The 20,002-nt window shown below is 40.0% G+C and overlaps 1 protein-coding gene across 1 annotated transcript; it reads left to right on the forward strand.

Moving 5' to 3' along the window:
* The first annotated feature begins 14,451 nt into the window (after nt 1–14,451).
* Nucleotides 14,452–17,976, forward strand: LOC147625657 (autophagy-related protein 8-like). The gene is made up of 5 exons (XM_086817177.1): nt 14,452–14,619; nt 14,740–14,795; nt 17,093–17,145; nt 17,243–17,361; nt 17,448–17,976. Exons 1-5 carry the CDS (start codon nt 14,580–14,582, stop codon nt 17,534–17,536), a joined length of 357 nt encoding a protein of 118 aa, XP_086673303.1. The 5' UTR covers nt 14,452–14,579; the 3' UTR covers nt 17,537–17,976.
* Nucleotides 17,977–20,002: the final 2,026 nt, after the last annotated feature.

Below are 20,002 nucleotides of genomic sequence, written 5' to 3' on the forward strand. Positions count from 1 at the left end.
TCAAATATCGCCTTGTCTTCTGTTTTTAGTAATCAGAACCACTTTCTCGCTTTTCCATCAAGGGGGTGAGGCCAAAGGCACTCATCTTAATCTGGTTTTGTACATGACCGAATGCTTCACAGTTCTAGTTAAACATCTCTAGATGAGGAATGGGATCCCCCAACCCATCAAACTTAGTAATAATTTTGGAGATACAAGTCGATTTTTTCCTTTCTACTCTCGTCGCCAATGGCATCAGCTACATGGGTGCTGGTGGTACAATCTCGAAGCTACAGCCTTAACATTTCGGTGTTAACCATGCAATAGTTGGAGCTGGTGTACGGGTAAAGCCAAACTCGTACAACTAGTGGATTTGTATTCCATCAGCAAGATAAGTCTTTAGCTTAGGAAGAGTTTGTGGAGGACCCTAAGCTAAGTGCTATCCCCGGCATCGGTGCCAAAGATGGTCACCTACATGAACATTCACCTTACATGAAGGGAGAAGGACAAAAGAGAAGACAAAATATACAAGGGTCGGTTTGGAAACATGCACTTAGCCAACCCTATGAGGGTTAATGCATTGATGTGAAGCCTCTAGGGAGACTCACTCCACCACCACTTGCATCACCCAAGTGGAGCTTCCACTTGCTAGGTAAAGAGAGCAATGGGAGAAGAAGCTATGGAAAGCTTAACTCCTATCTTAGTGTCTTCATGTGTGCAACGAGCGAGAGAGAGAGAGAGAGAGAGAGAGAGAGAGAGAGAGAGAGAGAGAGAGAGAGAGAGAGAGAGAGAGAAGAAGAAGAAGAAGAAGAGAATTGAGAGAAGATAGAGAGCATCACCTACAAGCACACACTCACAATCAAACAAGCTAGCATACATCAACACACTAGCTCACCACCATAATCACACAAGAGAGCAAGAGGGAAGAAAGAGAAGACTCAAATGTGATAATGGGATTGTATCCTTTTCATATTTCCTTAAGTCACTTATACAATGTTACCATATTATAGTAGTGATGTGTGTGAACACACTTAGGACCGCCGGGGCACTTTTTCCCTCACTAGGAGGTTTTTTCCCCCGTGCATTGTATATACGCCCATTATCTTTTAGGGTTGGTTATCTTTCATTTTTGGCACTCATAATACACTACTGTGTTGTGCTCAAGCTTCCTCATCTTCTTGAAGTTGTGTGTGCATTCCTGCAACCCTAATTCCAACAATTGGTATCAGAGCAGGCTTCCTCCTCCCGGGCAGCATCACCGGCACCTGCCGCTTCATCTCCTCCGATTGCGACGAGGTTTCACGAGCGTCTGCAGGTTAGTATATGCCGTGGGACAGCCCGTAGGGCTTGTTTGTTTCAGAATTTTGATCTGAAGTCATTTCGCCCTCCGTTTTTGCATTCCAAGTACTGCGCAGGCAAAATCGTCCTACTGTGCAGATTTTCTGTCAAGATTAAAATCTGCAGGACAGGTGCCCATTCGTCTGTTTTGGGCTGTGCTACATAGCACAGGTCGATTTTATACAGGTTTACCTCTTACAGACAGCATTTACATCTAGTAGTACAGTCATTGGCCATGGCTGACAACAATGATGTATTCCGCATGTTGGCTGCTGAGGATAAGTTGGATGGCACCAACTATCCATTGTGGGCATATATGATGCGACATGTATTGGTAGCAAAGGGGTTATGGAACATTGTGCAGGGTATTGATGCACGTCCTATTGTGGCTGGGAATGCTGCAAACACATCAGAAACAGGTACTGTTGATGATGGTGCAGGCACAAGTGCTGTAGCAGCTGTTCGAGAACCACCACTTTCAGCAGAGCAGATTCGTTGGGATGGTAGAGATGTGCAGGCTCATGCCTTGATTGCGCTATCTGTCAAACGTACCATTATCCCACATATTCGCTCCTGCAGGACTTCTAAGGATGCTTGGGATGTACTTGCCACATTGTATCAGGCAAGAAATGAGGCTCGTGTTGCTTATCTCCGAAAACAGTTGGAGAGTGAGCATATGAACGAAGGTGATTCTATGGATAGCTTTTTGACAAAGATCAAGGATTTCAAAGAGCAGCTCATTTCTGCAGATGAAATCCTGTCAGACAGTTCACTTGTGCAGACTGTTTTGAATGGTCTACCAGATTCATCAGGGTTTTGCTTCCACTCTTCGCTTGATGATGAAAGGCAATCCCAATGCCTTATCATTTGAGGAGTTAGTTTCTGTTTTGCTGCAAGAAGACCAGTCAAGGCAAAACAGGAATATTATGCGTGTCGCAGATCAAGCTTTCGTTGCTAGTCAGAGAAGCGGAAAAGGTAAAGCTGGCTTTTCTTCTAGTAAGCAGAAATCTGCAAATGCTGCGCAACCAAAGAAGGAAGACAAAGATGAGAAGAAGGGTGACAAACAGAAGACATTTTGCAAGTACTGTAAGGGAAATGATCATGTCATCAAAGCGTGTCCTAAGCTGGCTGCGAAAGAGGCTAAGAAGAAAGAGGCTGGTATGGCTGTTGCAGATGCCTCTCCTTCTAACAATGAATCTGCTAATGTTGTGCTAGATACAGAATGGGCATTCAATGCGCAGTGCAGTTATGACCCATCTTTGCATGACACATGTATGTCTGCAGTAGATTCAGATGTATGGTACTTTGACAGTGGTGCCACTAAGCATATCACCTCGCAGCGCAGTTTATTCACTTTCCTTGAGTCTGCTCCCACAGGGAATACTGTCACTTGTGCCAATAACTCCTCTTATCCCGTTAAAGGAGTTGGACAGATTGTGCTGAATGTTGCAAATGGCAACACCTTTACACTTTTTGATGCATTGTATGTGCCAGGGATCAAAAAGAATCTGCTGTCAGTCTCCGCATTTGCCAAAACAGGTTTGGTTGTAAAATTTGTGGATGACAGATGTACTGTTCATGATCTCTCTTGTGGTGACATCATTGTAGCATCTGGTTCACTATGTCGAGGGCTGTATAAGCTCAATATGGATGGCAAATGTGTAGAGGATTCAGCATGTGCTATTATGGATACGCAGGCTATTTCAAATGCAAAACTGTGGCATGCACGTTTTGGTCATCTGAATTTTGCAAGTTTGCTGCGCCTGCAGAAATCTGAAATGGTGTCTTCTTTGCCTAAGCTTGAGGCACCTGTCAAGCATGTTTGTGAGGGCTGCATATTGGGTAAAATGCAGCGTGCTTCCTTTCCCAAAGATGGATCAGTGAGAGCTGAACGCAGATTGCAGCTTGTTCACAGTGATGTTTGTGGTCCCATGCAAACTCCATCATTTGGAAACTACCTTTACTTCGTGACTTTCATTGATGATTTTACCAGGCATGCATGGGTATATCCTTTGAAGGCAAAGTCCGAAGTGTTTTTGTGCTTCAAACAGTTTTTGGTTATGGCTGAAAATGTGTCAGAAAGTAAGATGGGCACCCTCCGTTCAGATCGAGGGGGGGAGTATATGTCTTCAGAATTTAATGCATTTCTGGCTGAGCGTGGGATAAAACACCAATGTACAGTGCCGTATACACCACAGCAAAATGGTGTGGCTGAGAGAAAAAACAGGTCTCTCATGGAAATGGCAAGATGTATGGTTAAGAGTCAAAGTCTACCACATGGTTTTTGGCTTGAGGCTGTCATGTGTGCCACTTATGTACTAAACAGGTGTCCCACCAAAGCATTACAGGTTGTCACTCCATATGAGGCTTGGCATAGCCGCAAGCCATCTGTTGGCCATTTACGAGTTTTTGGTTGCCTGGCATATGCATTAGTGCCTGTGCAACATCGCAGAAAATTAGATGACAAAGCTGTCAAATGTATTTTTGTTGGATATAGTGCTGAGAGCAAAGGCTATCGTTTGTATCATCCACAGACAAAGCGCATTTTGGTTAGCCGTGATGTTGTATTTGTGGAAGATGCAGTTCAGCCCTTGGTTTCATGTACTAAGGAGACAGATATCAGCTCACGTGATGTCTATGATACATTGTTGCCTCTTTTCAGTGGTGCACAGTCAAGTGCAATACCTCATGAGGCAGTTTTTCAGCCTATGCAGGTTTTAAATGATGGCACAGATCAGCCTATATCTGATGCAGATGTGCATGATGCACTTGAGGATGAGAGACAAGAGATTGAGGGCTCTAGGAATATGCCTAGATGGCTGGTGCAGACTTTGCGTGACAGCAAGTTGGATGCCCCTTTGTCTAGTCGCACTCGTTCTGGCTCTCATGGTGCCTCTTATGCGTCAGATTGTTATGCATTGGCTGTTTCTAGTATGTGCGATGAAAATGAGCCTGTTTCATTTGATGAGGCACAAAGTTCAGAAAATTGGATGGCTGCTATGCAAGCAGAATACGATGCTATTATGAAGAATAGTACATGGTCTTTATGTGACTTGCCCCCTGGCAAGAAGGCCATTGGCACTAAGTGGGTATACAAATTGAAGCGTAAGCCTGATGGCACAGTGGATCGCCATAAGGCTAGGCTTGTTGCAAAAGGTTATGCTCAAGAGAAGGGCATTGATTTTGATGAGACTTTTGCTCCCACATGTCGTATGACCACTGTTCGTAGCATCTGTGCATTAGCAGCTCATAATGGTTGGAATGTACATCAGCTGGACATAAAGACTGCGTTCTTAAATGGAGATTTGCATGAGGAGGTGTATGTATCGCAGCCTCGTGGTTTTGTTCAAAGAGGGCAGGAAAACAAAGTGTGCAGGTTAAAAAAGGCTTTATATGGTTTAAAGCAAGCTCCACGAGCTTGGTATGAAAAAATACATGCATATTTGACTGCACATGGGTTTCAGAATAGTCCAACAGAAAGCACTTTGTATGTTAAACGTGTGGATGGTGTACATCTAATCATTGCTCTCTATGTCGATGACATGCTGCTCACAGGACCAAATGAGAGTCATATTGCTGATTTTAAGGCTGATTTGAATGCCTCTTTTGAGATGTCAGATTTGGGGCATTTGCATCATTATTTGGGGATACAATTTAAGCAGTGTGATGGAGGTATTGCTTTGTGTCAGACAAAGTATATTGAAACATTGTTGCGGAGATTTGGCCTTGAAGACTGCAAGCCTATTGCTACTCCAATGGAGACAGGTTTGAAGTTGAGTCTTCATGATGCTGGAGATCACTTTGATGTCACACTCTATCAGACAGCTGTTGGTTGCCTCATTTATGTATGCATTACGAGGCCAGACATTCAGTTTGCAGTCTCACAGGTGAGCAGATTTATGCATAGCCCAGGCATTAAGCATTGGCAGGCAGTGAAGCGTATCTTTCGCTATTTGAGTGGTACTCGGCATCTTGGGTTGTTTTATCCCAAGGGGGGATCATTGCCGCCAGATTTACATGTTTTTTCAGATTCTGACTGGGCTGGTTGTTATGACACACGCGTGTCCACGAGTGGTTTTTGCTTCATGCTTGGAAGCTCATGCATATCATGGTTGAGCAAGAAGCAGCCTACTGTGGCCACTTCTAGTTGTGAAGCTGAGTACAGGGCAGCTTTCACAGCTACGGTTGAGTGTGTGTGGCTCAGACGCCTTATGGCTGATTTGGGTGTTGGGCAGCCATCTGCCACCACCATCTTCACTGACAGTCAGAGCGCATTGGCAGTTGCGCGGAACCCAGTGTTCCATGCTCGTACGAAGCACATTGAGGTGCACTACCATTATGTCAGGGAGAGACTCTCTGCAGGAGAGATCAGTTTGGCTTATGTGCCAACACAGGATAACCTTGCAGACCTTTTCACAAAGGCTCTGCCTCGTGAAAAGTTCGAAGCTTTTCGCAAAGCTTTGGGCTTACTCCCTTTTGTGGATTCGTCCACATAGCTAGACACTTCCCTATACATGAGTGCTAGCTCTTGTTCACCGCATCACTCCAGGGGGGATTTGTTACCATATTATAGTAGTGATGTGTGTGAACACACTTAGGACCGCCGGGGCACTTTTTCCCTCACTAGGAGGTTTTTTCCCCCGTGCATTGTATATACGCCCATTATCTTTTAGGGTTGGTTATCTTTCATTTTTGGCACTCATAATACACTACTGTGTTGTGCTCAAGCTTCCTCATCTTCTTGAAGTTGTGTGTGCATTCCTGCAACCCTAATTCCAACATACAAAAGAGATCCTTTTTTACAATGACCGGCTGCCCATTAACAAATAGGGGCCCAAAACTAGTTCTCTCACTCTATGTACACCTAGGCTTTGTCATATTTAATGCTCACATATTCGCCTCGTGTATATATAGAATGCATAATAATGTATAGGATGCATACAATTTATAGCTGTGCATAATATTGTATGTGACTAAGCAAATTTCCAACAAGTCTTACAATTGCAGGTTCACTAACCTAGTGTGCTTGGCCATATTTTCCCATAAGGTCCCTTCTCCTACCATGGCCATTAACTCTATCCATTCTAGCCTTTGTGCTCTCATAAGATAGGAAATCCACTATTTCTTAGGATTATCTGTATAAGCTTCTAGATATATATCCTTGTAGCCATATTAAATAGAGTGATCTCCATAATATCCTTACACACTCGCGGGGGGGGGGGGGGTTCACCTAAAAATATTTTAGTGTAGCATGTGAGTTCATCAAGAGGGTTATATTAATTTAAAAAAGTTACACAATTACATTTACAGAAGGGGGTTTTTTAACCAATTTTTTAAAAAACCATAAGTTCATGAAGAAAAAGAGGTCATTTTATTCACATATTCCTTGAACACACGTAATACATAGGATTTCTTCATATTGAACCCCCGAGCTTACACATTAGTTTCAGCTTTAGCAATAGATTATATGTTATAATCATACTTCATAATCTGTTAATGGAAAGGCTTGCATTGCCACTTATGTAGGGTTCATCACCTCTTGTTGAATAGCCTATTGAGCATCTGATGTTAAATTTTCCAAGTCAATTAACTATTCGGAGTCTAGAGGGTTAGTGGGAAAATATTTTACAGAGGAGAATAAGAAATGTGATATTTATTGGTGACATTACCAATGTGTGATTGAAGAAGGGGTGAGAAGGTATTAGTCTAGTAGTTAAAGGAAAATGTACATAGTACTGAGGCATATACTCTAGTTCTGCCCCCTCTTCATCCCTCGGCGATGGTGATGACTGCTTAGATTAAAAAAGGTATCCTTTGGTTCTCCTCCCTCTTTATCCCCAAGTGATGTTGGCAACTTCTTAGATTCAAAAAAGGTTTCTAATTATGCCCACTCATTTCATTAATAAACTAGGGATATTCTTTATGTTCTAAAGTTTAAAAATTTTTAGTAATGAACTATGGATGGCTTACAGATATTTATGAGCATATTGATATAATTTTAAAATGACATGGAGTACTTTTATGAATTTTAAGATATAAGTGCATATCATAAGCTTCTAGCCTGTTATTACAGGTATATATATTTTATTGTTGGATAAATGTAATCCCAACTCCTTAGTCCAATTTAATGTGTGGTGACTAGGCTAGTGGTCAGTGGTTGGTGTAAAGCCTACAAACGGTTGGTGCATATGGTTCATGCAACTCATGCAACTAAAAATAGGGTAGAGGGGTCTCTAAATAAGGTACAAGTCGTGATCAAGTGATTATGTAAGTCTGGCTCATGCCTAATCATAATTAGAGTCTTTTTGTGTTAATCTCAAAGCAATTTCTGCATATACTAGTTTTTGTCCCTCATGTTCATGATGTTTTGTACAAGCTTTGATCCACCTTGAGTATGTTTTGATCAATATTCATAGTTGAATTATCATATCCAACATTTGGTATTAGAGCATAATCTAATTAGGTTTAGTTTACTAGCAAAAACCCTAATCTCTCTCTTAATCACCATAGCCTGTTTTTTCTCTATTTGGACAACATGCTATAGATTGCCTCCATGCTTGCATCTGAGAAGATTATACTTCAATATTTTGATATAGGCCTCTTGCTTTGATCCCACGTAAGTCCTAAAACGAAGCTCGAAGGCAGATTTGGTTGCTTCTTCACGAAATCAACGTCGCCATCAAAACAGGCAGCGTTCTGCTAATCACGTTCATTCGGTGCCGTCTCTATGATTTTGTCTAATTCCTCTTAGTTGCTTCAAGTCTATAATGTTAGGATTCAGCATACCAAATCTTGTAGTAATTGGTCCAGTCCGCACCATCCTACTATTCAGAAATAGCTTGATTCTCTCCATATTATTTTGAATCAAGAACGAGAGCATCGGGACAACTTTCAAAGAAAGATTGAACGACATCTGTCTAGAATGAACAAATATATTCAGAAGAAAGTTAAAACTGTGATGCATAGCCCGACCAATGACATCGTATCCAAGCTGTCTATTGTCAAGTGTTCAGGTGTAAGATGATGGGACATTATGCTAAATCTTGCCCAACTAAAAAGAAGAACCAAATTGCACCAAAGGACGAGCTTGACACAAAAGAGGTTAACGCACTCGACACATTAACCAAAGGTGGAGGTATATGTTAAAAATTATTTATTGTATACAATTTTTTGTTTGCTTTTGTATCTATCTTCTGAATATTCTTTCCTTCTAGACTAGTTAGAAAAACTTTAGCTCCTGAAAAGAAATTTTGATACCGTGACCTAACTAGAAAGATCGAGACAAGATTAGCAAAAGTTATCTTCAAGATCTAGTTGTCCAAATTCAAGTAAAAATGATTGCTAGACATTTCATAGAAGATTAAGACCAATTTGAAGATTCAAGAACCAAGTAAGTTTCTCCAGTCTTTGATTCAAGTTATCAATTGCTTCACCATCGAATTTAATGATGATGAGAAATGTAAAGAAATAGCTCTCAAGTGACTAGAAACCAAGCTTAAGTTGTATGCCAATCACAATTACGAACTTTATAACAATTCAAGTAAAGTTTTGTTTAAATTTTCAAAGTGTTCTAGTTTAAGATCTATCCAAGTACAAGATTCTTTCTAGACCAAGAATTGCTCTAAGTCAAAGATATATTCAACCACAAGATTTCAACCCCTTAAGAACAAGATTTATTCAAGAATTGCAATCATGATTAATTAAAGACTAATCTCTCAATTTTCGTCCATTCAAGTATTTCTAATCTAAGCCATGATTCATTACTAGTATATCAAGTTCTTGCTATCAACTAGGGCGCAAGATATCTTTCTTCAAGTTCTGATTTCAAGTTTAAGATTAAGCTTAAGATCAAGATCCCCTTTAGATTTCATTGTTTACAAGTAAGATTCACAAATTCAAGAATTCTAAACCTATTCAAAGATTATAATTTTTGAATTTAGTTTGACAATTACAAGATTAAGATTAAGATAAAAAATAAATCTCGAGAATTCATCAAGATTAAGATCAAAAACAAATCTTGAGAATTTAGTTAGACAATTGCAAGATTAAGATCAAGAACAAATCCCCAGAATTCATCAAGTTATTGACAGTAATGTAAGTGATTATTTTTCAATCTTAAGTTGATAAGAATTTCCATTTCGGCCTAATTCATTTTTAGAAATAAGACTTGTAGTCTAATTTTGAGGATAGAGAAAAGTTATGTCTGAATGAAAGTTTCAAAGGGAATTAGCTACTCCATCTCAAACTTCTGTTCTTAAGGTAGTGTCGTGTGGAATTAATCTATGGTATGGGACATTAGATTGGTTTCACATGGCTATACCAGACGTATCTATGTCTTCTATCTTTCACCAGCGAGTGTTTGTATGTGGAAGGTACCTCAGTGGTATGGGACACTTAGATCCATTTCACATGCGTTCACTTGTTTGGTTTTATTTTCAGAAATTGTTTCATGTGATGATCTTGTCCTCCACTTGTGCCATGAAGCCATCCACTCATTGATTGCGCAACTAAGGACAGTTGATTCCCAATAGGGGGGACTGTTATGATCCATGTTAATCAAATATCTTTTGACATTCAAAAACCATCCTCAAGAAGATGCAAAATGGATGCCCGAGAAATTTTTTCGAGCTTATCCTGAGATCCTTCGTTCTTTTCAAACCCAGCAAACCTGCAATTGAGGGCAATTGCAAACTCAAGCAAGAGGGATGTCATGAGAATATATTTTAAGTCCTCTTTAAAAATATTATTTTTCCCTCTTGAGAGTAATTTGGGGATGCCTAGGTTACTCTTGCGTCATGCCGGCTAGGTTAATATCGTGGGTGACACCACTATAAATATTAATACATGCGGTATATGACGTATGCTTGGGGCTGTCTATGATTATTTCAGTTAGGTTTGTATTGGCAGGGTGATTCCTGGAGTACTTACGCCTGGTAGTCATGAGTTGGTTATGGTTTGTGCCTGTTTAATATTTGTGGGATTAATTTAATTATTAATTGGGCTTATATTTTCAGGTGAAGAAGATTACGAGGATTGATAAATAATGTCGAGGAGAATGTTTCTTATGTTCATCATATTTAATTTTTGGCAAGCATAGTAGCTTGCAACCTTAGCAAATGATTTTTCCATTTTGAACTTTAGGAAAGATACATTTATAATGTGGAATTTATTAAAGCCTATGGCTTTACCCTAGTCCCAATATTAGACACTCTATTTTTGTAAAAGAAGAGTGCCGTGCTCTCTAAAAGCACATTTTGTATATTTTTGGGAACTATGGCCTATTTTTGCTTAGAAGCTAATAAAAATACTCTTGTGTGGGGAAGGCCACACACAAGGGGGGGAAAGATTGCACCCAGCATTGTGTTGATGGTGATGTTTTTCTTTCTCTTGCCTTATGTTTTGTTTTATGCTTTAATTTTCAATTTAATTCAAGTAGTTGTTTTAATAATTGATATAATTTATGAGTTTTTGATTATTCTCTTCAAGAAGATTAAAGGGTCCCGTTTCACATTGTGTGGAAAGTTATTACATGCTCAAGAAGAAAAAGAGCAAATGCAAAAGCCACCAAGATGTTGTAATCCACCTGTGGTGGGAGAAAATGTAGGAAGCACATGCCAATACTATTAAAGCTCAAGGTGAGCTAGTCTAGGTAAGAAAATAAATGTAATCATCTACAAAAAAGGCCAATGAAGTAGAAAGCAGGTATGCCGAACTTCAAGAAGTCCAAACCACTAGGGAGGTAGCTGTAACAAAATGGCTTAAGTGTAAAGAAGATACTATTACTTAGCTTGATCAATAAAAGCTCAATAGACTAAGCCACCATAAGAAACGGATGTCCTTAATAAAATGGACAAGTTAATTGAAAGGGCATCTGCTACTTTGCTAGTGGTGGTAACTCCTACGGCCCCTCCACAAACCTTCTCCTTGTACTTTGCTTCACAAATCCTCTCACTACTACAATTTAACATTGATATTATCAAGGATTCCCTGGGGATATATCCTTAATAAGATAAAACATAGATAGGTATACTGATCTTATAATAATCATGCCTATCCTACCAATATACCTATAATGATAGGTATACTGATCTTATAATAATCATGCCTATCCTACCAATATACCTATAATGATAGGTATACTGATTCTATCTCGATTCTATCAATATATGGATAGGTATACTGATCCTATAATAATCATGCCTATATTTCATGCTGGCCTATACCTTTTTGAACCTATGGCTATATATCAATTACCTTTTCATCCAATATTCCTCAACTTCCAATCTTGGGGTAGAGTACTAGAAGATTCCAACATTTTGGATGATAGGAAAGATTTCTCATAACTATATATCCTCAATGCTATGCACTATAACATATAATACAAAGTAATCTATAATGGTTCCAAACATAGGGTTGAATAGACGCTTATGATATGGTTTCAAACATAGGGGTTGGCTAGACGCTTATGATATGGTTCCAAACAGAGGGGTGGCTAGAAGGTTATGACAAATATTAATCTAGAATGGTTCCAAACACCGGGGTGGTTATTAGAAGCCTATGATATGGTTTCAAACATAGGGGTGGCTAGAAGCTTATGATATGCTACCGACCATATTATATAATAATGCAAATTAGCCTAGAATGGTTCCAAACACAAGGGTGGATATGTCATGGGATCTTTTGTACTTCTTGAAGAAATACTTAAAAACTCACAAATACATCAAAAATTAAAACAAAGACTTGAATAAAATTGATATAAAAAAGCATAGCATAGCGTAAGACAAGAGAAATATAATAACATCACCGTCAAGACAAGATTGGGTGTAATCCCCCCCCCATGAGTGTAGCTCCACTTCCACAACATGAGTATTTAGAGAATTGTATTCCATAAAAATAGCCCAAGGACATAGAGTACCACAAACAGACTCAGAGGTTCATTGATCGAACATGGCTCAGAGGCTCGAGTGAACATGGACTACAACACGAAAACTCGTGCGACACCTAAATTGGTGATCCTCGTACTCATCATCAAATCACAAATCATATACACAAAATAACCTAGCAACATATAAGGCTATAGATGCCATGAAATTCTAATACATGATTAATAAAATGATCTTCATCTTTACGCCATCGCTCAATCCACCATCTATAAAACATCTCAATCGGTACCCTCATATAGTGTGACACCTCATTCGGTACCCTCGCACATCTCATGCCATATGACACCTCAATCGGTACCCTCATATGGTGTGGGTACCTATACTCATAGACGCAATCCACGTTAGTAAACAATTAATTGAACACATCAATTAATCCCAATGTCATCAAGAGGTATAGGCAACCAATAAAATAAAATAAAATACACGTACACAAGCACACATGGCCAACAAGCATAGCATACATGGGCGTCCCCCCGATAAGATAAGAAATATAATTCCCCGTAAACAAGAGTTAATTCTCATATCATTCCCTCTTGCTAGGGTTGCAATTGTTCTTAGTTGTGTAAATCCATGAGAGGATGGCTTCATAATTGGTGTGAAAAACTAGATCAACACATAATGCATATGCAAAGAACCAATCAAATGAATATATGTGAAACGAGTCTAAGTGTCCCATACCACTTAGGTGCATTCCACATACACACATAAGATAGCAAAAGATAGAAGACATAAATGTGTCTGGAGTAAGTATATGAAACCAATCTGATGTCCCATACCACCAGATTAATTCCATACATCACTCCTTCAGAATAGAAGTTTGAGACGGAGTGGCCTGTTCCCTCTGAAACTTAAATTCTGACACAAATTTTCTTTATCTTTAAATTTTATTTAAGTTACTGAATTTGAACTAATCTTAAAGTTGAATCTATGGTTTACTAATTAGGTTCTTCGGTTATAAAAATATTATAGAAATGCTTACAGAAATATATAACAAATGTGAAGAGTTTAGAAAAGGAAGTGAATATATACATACCTCCATGTTGTGGTGTTATTGAAATTATCTGTCAAAAACAATTTTGACCCTCCAAAGATATGTGAATCGTTATGGTTTCTATGCATAGGGAATATAAATTTGTTAAGCATAATTCAGGAGAAACTTAACATCATAAAAATAAAAATTTGAGATTGTCCTGCCATCTCATGGCGTGTGAGCAAAAGTTTTCCACTTACCAATTCAACTTGCATTGGTTTACCCTGTTTCTGGTCTAGTTCTAACTTTCACAGGCAAGCAGGTGAAATGAAGGAATGAGTACTTTCAAAATCAATAAAAAACTCAAACTACTTACCTTGGTAAGTAACAGGCGCTCATGCCTTCAACATTAGTTTTTTGTGTTCCTCCTTGTGGCATGAAAATCTCCAAGTTTTCTCACAACCGTGAAAATCTCACTACGTGTGTTTTTTTCTCTTTTCCAGATTGGGTCTCTAGCATCCTTATGATTATTTTGGGTGTTTATACCCAATCTTCCCTTAGAGGTTGATGCACCGTAGTTCTGCAATCTGGTGTGTATCCATATGTCCATAGATATTGTAGTAGGTTCTTGTGGTTGCATTCCTTTGTTCAAAATGGGTTCTTGTGGTTCTGCTACCTTTTCTTTTCCCTTGGAGTAGGTATTTAAAGGTATTACCTATTTTACTTCAATCTTCGAATATGGTTCTAAGAGATTTTTGGTGTTGAAATCGTTTGCAAGCACTCTTTTTCTCTTATGGGGCGACTCTAGGTCTTCCTCCTTGGGTTTTACCGTTACTATAGGGGACTCTAGAACAACTCCTTATTAGATTTTCCTTACGCTTAGGTATCCCGAGTTTTTAGGTGACTCTAGGTCTTCCTCCCTGGGTTTTACCTTTACTATAGGGGACTTTAGAACAACTCCTTATTAGATTTTCCTTATGCTTAGGTATCTCGAGTTGAGTGGTGGCACTTCATGGTAGCCTTGAGCTTGTAGTATTATAACTCTTACCCGGCATTGGGTAATTATCATTGAGTTATTCATGTGGAGGTGTACACTACTTAGGATTCATCAGTGTGCAATTCATCATGTGCACTTCTTAGGATTCATCAGTGTTGAAGTTTACCACCATGAGTTGACCCCCAGTTGCTAGAGCTCACGAGTCATGAAAACACACTTTGTCATATTCAATCAGCTGATCATTTTTGGGTTTTCTTGTTCACCACGCCCTTTTCCACTCGACCGCTTGTCTACCACACGGTCCACGCTTCTCCCCACGCTCTCCTTTTCTGCTCATTCGATCGTGTAGGTCATGGGGAAGGAATTTGCCTTCAAGAAAGAGTTCTCCCTGGGTATGCCTGTGTGTGTGTGTGTGTGTGTGTGTGTGTGTGTGTGTCTCGCGCGCGTACGCTTCTTTTGTTTCGCAGATATGGTTTTTGCCTGTTATTGATTCTTTTCTTTACTCTTTGCAGAGGAGAGGACTGCCAAGGCTTCCAAGATGCGGCAGAAGTACCCCGACAGAGTCCCGGTAAGCTCCTTGCACTTGCCCCTGTGTTTGTTCTCCATGGCCATGCTTTGATCTTGCAAAAGCACATGCCATGCCTCGTCTGTGCTCACACGCCATGATGCCATGAATTTTCGCCATCATGCTTTCTGTAGAAATTCTCATCGTTAACATTTTTATACGCCTCTCCTTCAGGGCGATGTCAGGGCGTCTGTCACAAAATGGGTCAATGGCAGCACTGTGTGCATCTCTGGGTACAAGATTTCTTGTATTATGTGATGGTCGGTGCATGAATTTTCAGCATCATGCTTGTCTCGCGAAGTTTCATTATCCTTCATGCTGCCATCTGTGTGTAAAGTCTTGAGCATCATGCCATGGTGCTATCAACAGGTCAATTTTTAATGTCATGATCTGTCCAGCCACGTTCCTCTGATAAACGTCAGTTCCATGTTTGTTATGGGGTGCGGCTATGATTGGCCAGCCTTATTCTTGGTGCTTGGGATTCAAGTCAATGGCCAGCTCTAAGGATCCAGAGAGGTTAGGAACAGGGTAGTAACAATTCCCTTTTCCTTGCAATGCCTCTTCTGCCAAAGGGACTTGACTTTTACTTGCCTTTTCTCGTTGGTTTCTCTTTTAGGGTGGCTGGTGTTGCTATTTTGGATAAAGTTATGCAAGACGACTCTTTTGGATTAGCCATACCGACAGGGTTCTGTGACACGATTAACTGGGTCTAGTTGGATAGGCTGTTCAGAGATCCGTACTTTCGTGGACCACCCCTCTCTCGGTGTGACTCCTTTCCCTAGAGGTACAGTTGGTTTTTAGCCTCCGCAAGCCGCCTTAAAGTATCCCATATGCATAATGGATGATCAGATATTGCACTTCGTAAAGGAAGTGCATTTTCTCGCTATGGCAAGCTTCGTTGAAGAAAAATAATGACAAAATTCAGAGCATAGAGCACCTAGAAGTCCTTCAAGGTCGTTAGACATGAGTACATGGTATGTTCTAGACAATGGTGCGAGCACTCGTAGACCAGAGCACCAAACTGGTAGAGGAGAAGGCACATATCTCGGCCTTGGAAGAGTGCACCCATTTTGTATCCTCTTTTCTCCCTCTCTCTCACTCTATTTCCTAGATCCTGATAGGAGATCCTCCATCGTCTATTTATCTCCAGGGGTAGATATTGGTTCATCCTTTCATGTAGTATTCTGTTTGCAAAAGTAGGTTGGCTTTTGCCAATGGCACAACTAGGGACAGCTCCTGCATATTCTCATACATTTCTCTGTTTCTCCTATTTTGAACATAATGTTCGGTTGTGCTCCTCAAGATGGGGCTAGGACAGAATTTAGGATGTGCCTCTCTTTGTTCCATTCTGTACACAAGTATGCAGCCTGGTCTCCTGGCACCCCTCCCTGCTGGTCATTTGGATGTGCTGACATAAAGGCTTCAACTTCAGTATACTTGCATCTGGCTAGAAGCCTATCAATGCTTGGAACACCACATCATCGTTCTAGAGAGTGACTCCCCCCCCCCCCTTCTTTTCAAGGTATTTTATTACCAAAAGGAGTCTGCTCCTAAGTACAAGATCATGGGTGCCTGGGAATCCTCACTAATCAGCTCCCAATTCTCCAAGTACATGTAATGAATACAAATCAAGTAACAAACCTCACTTGTCCTGCTCTTGAGATCCTTCCGCCATACATAAGGATCCAAGGCTATTCTCTTGATCTCTCCCTCCCTACATGAGAGGTCAAGCTCCTTGTGGTCCACACCGTACGTGGAGTCTTCAAAGTTATTTGCCCTAAGTCTCTTTCACACACAAGTGTGCAACAACCCAGAAAGCCTCTTTAATGCGATTGAAATCCATAAAATGCTTTTAGTGTTTCACCAACAAGCAAATTTGCAAATCCCTCACATAGACCACCTTTTCACGCGAGTCAGCTAGGGTTCCACTCTAAGCGTCCAGGGTGAGGTGTACAAGTCCCGTACATGGTCTTGATCAGGTGTGCATGTCCCACACGTGGAGCAATGCTAGTCCATACTGTGGGTGGGGTGGGTGTCGGCCCATCAATCCGGCTCCTAGTGTGGTGTACAATTTATTTCAGTTGTTTGTGACTGTGCGGTGATTAGTGTTCAATCTTGTTTACCGTTAGTTGATTCCAAGTAACATGCTCTGCCCTGTTACACCATAAGCTTATTTCAAGTCTTTTATTGTCCATGTTGTGTTTTGATTGTTAATGAAAGAGGATGGGTATCTGTTCCTCAAAAGAGCGTATGTATACACCGTAGGCAACTAAGAGTTGTGTCGTGTTTGTTCTGAGCAGGTCATTGTGGAAAAAGCTTCGAAGACTGATATGCCAGAAATGGAGAAAAAGAAGTATGTGTTTGCCTTGCCATGGGAGATGCTTTTGGCACGCTAGTGAGCCCTGTGCCAAATAATTAAGCTCGTTATTATGTCTGTAATGTTGTTACAGGTTCCTTGTTCCAGAGGACTTGACCGTGGGTCAATTTGTCTACATCATCGGAAAAAGGCTTCACCTAAGCCCAGGGCAGGCTTTGTTCATTTTTGTGGGGAATATGCTGCCACCCATCAGTAAGTGCAGTATCCATCTCTGTTTTAAGAGCTTTTGTTTTAATTGATGGCTGTGCAGCTAAATTATGGAAACTTGGGTTTTGTAGCTGCTTTGATGGCCTCGATTTACAAGGACCACAAAGATGAAGATGGGTTTTTGTATGTGCACTACAGTGGCGAAAAAACTTTTGGCTGAAGTGGTAAATATGTATCTGCATCGCAGGGTGCTTTGTACAGCTCTTTATTGTATTTAGCTCTTGGTACTCTGGAAACTCTTCAAAACAGAACTCATACCAATACCCAGGTGATCTTGGACCAGACACTGATGAAAATTGTATCTTAGCAAGATACTCACAGTTCGGCTGGATCAGGATCCTTGGAACAATTTGTTGATGGGATCCTAAAGGTTTGAATCAGCTGTGCTATTCCAACTTAATGCAGGGAAACAGCTCAAGTATTTTTTTATTGTTATCATATCTGAATGTCCATGGGCTGGAATGTTGGGGTGCTGAAAGCATATCTGATGGGCCTTATGTGAGCCCCGTGGAAGAATTAAGGTGACATTGTATCATTGGCTTTTATGTCATTTTAAAGTTGCTTGAATCTATTATCACTTCCATTGGCTTTGCAAATAAACTTTAACTCTTCATAGTTTTAATCCATCCATATCATTTCAATCCCTAAAATGATCGAATGGGACAACTAGTAAAAAAAATACACGTAGAAGTAGCAACAACAAATAAGCTCATGTAAAGTGAGGGCATATTTTTCAAAGGCAATTTGCAACTTGTTCTTCAAGGTGGTGAGTCCTTCAAAAGCTATTTTAAACTGTTATAGAGGTGGAGGAAAATTAAACCTTGTTGAAGAAGGCATGTGAAAAATTTGCTTAAGGGCAAGCAAGCCTTCACATGATCTCTAGTATGAGTTTTTATAATATTTGAACTACATTATGTTATCACCTCTACGGCAACCTATGATCGGTTCTCCTAGACCTATTGCCACATATTGCTCAAAGGAACAGGTGGTGGAGTTGTTTGGGAACTCTGTGATGTCCACCATGTAAGATGTCATGCCTTTCGTTACCTAGAGCTAGTCAAGGAGTTTCGGCTCATCACCATGGGGAATAAGGTTTTTTGGGTGCTACTTCTTGTAGATGTGATTTAATATTTCAGTCATTGTTTAAGGCTTTGTGTTTACGAGTTTTTGTTTTGATATGTATGTTCAAATCTTATTCTCAACTATAAAAAGGATTGTGTTTATGCTTGTTGGAAAAACTAAGGTGTATTTTGCATCTTGCCATTCAAAAGATAATCTTTGCACTAGCTCATTTATGGAAAGATAAAGTGTTAAATTTAGCTTCTTCAAGAAGGTCAAATTTTCAATAGACCATCTTACGAAAGAGTGGAGCCACTTACAAAAATGAACATCGGGAGCACAACTCTCAATTGTCCTTGATAGGGGACTACTACTTGTAATTGAAGGGCTCCAAGTACTCTTCCTCAAACTAATTATCTTTTTTTTTTAATAAAGAGACTTTTTTACTATTGGCTAAAGCTTCTCACTTTTTCCTTGCTAAGACTTCGATCCCCCTAGCCACTTGCAACTACCCTCTTAAGATTTGGACCCCCTAACCATTAGGCTACATAGTGAGAGACTAGGGTTTGGGAAAAGATGGGTTTGCTTTATCTTGGAGCTTGGTCAACTTTTGGAAAATCTGCCTCATCTTGAGAAGATGGAAGGAAAATGTTCCCTCTATTTTTTCAAAAAATAGTAGTAATTGGATGAAAGTATGAAGAAAATGCTTATTCAAGATTACCTTTCCTCTGTAACACATGGTGAGAAGGATTCATGTCAAGTTCACTCAAAATTTGTTCCTTAACAACAAGAGGGATTTGCACCATTTATTTTTTATCCTCAATTACAATGTTTTACCCAAATGCATTTACTTAATATGGCGATTGTTTGATATTATGGCTTTGTTTCACGAGAAACTCAATCTTTTTTGGGCATTCCTATCCACATGATATGCTAATGTCGTAGGGAGTATGGTCACTACCACAGTACATGTTCCCTTTTATGAGTTGAGTCCCTCTCTCAATTGGAGTCAACGGGGGAGCCACAACAATGTAGCAATATAGATTGTTCTAAGGACAAGCCTTTAGCTACCTTTCCTACTTTTGCTCGACTCTGGGTGCCTCTATAGTCTTGCACTAGTTCCTCTCTCTCTCTCTCTCTCTCTCTCTTCTTTAACGTCATTACAACTATGTTGCCCCATTGAGTACCATCTTGTTGAAGCAAGAGATAATTCCCCGAGGCTTACCCAAGGAGATCCCATCATTTCCCTTCCCCCAATTTTAGCCAATAGTAGTGCCTTATGCATCTTAAACTCGAGCATCACTAAGGAGCATTACAAGGTAGCCTACATGAGGAAAGGCGAGGCTTCTAATGGTTTTGCTATGTGAGGTCTTATAGTGGTGGGAAAGTGGGATGTCTCACACCTAATCATGGGAGGACTTCTGTAAAAGTGTAAAAGATTAGTGACGTGCTTCAATTTATCTCATTCCTTTGGTGAACTTGTGAAAGTTATTGGCCTTCCGAAGTACCTATAAGAAAATACAATTTGTGCATTCACACAAAAAGCAGAATATTCTACAAGAAAAAT

Source organism: Cibotium barometz, chromosome 23 (genome assembly GCF_041138505.1).
Source record: "Cibotium barometz isolate CiBa-2024 chromosome 23, ASM4113850v1, whole genome shotgun sequence".
NCBI classification, from domain to species: domain Eukaryota; kingdom Viridiplantae; phylum Streptophyta; class Polypodiopsida; order Cyatheales; family Cibotiaceae; genus Cibotium; species Cibotium barometz.

Bases quoted from the DNA above. Each gene is read 5' to 3' on its own strand.
- LOC147625657 (XM_086817177.1), top strand. From the start codon at position 14,580: ATGGGGAAGGAATTTGCCTTCAAGAAAGAGTTCTCCCTGG. The intron at 14,620-14,739 runs GTATGCCTGTGT...TACTCTTTGCAG, and splicing joins CAAGAAAGAGTTCTCCCTGG to AGGAGAGGACTGCCAAGGCT. The intron at 17,146-17,242 runs GTATGTGTTTGC...ATGTTGTTACAG, and splicing joins CCAGAAATGGAGAAAAAGAA to GTTCCTTGTTCCAGAGGACT.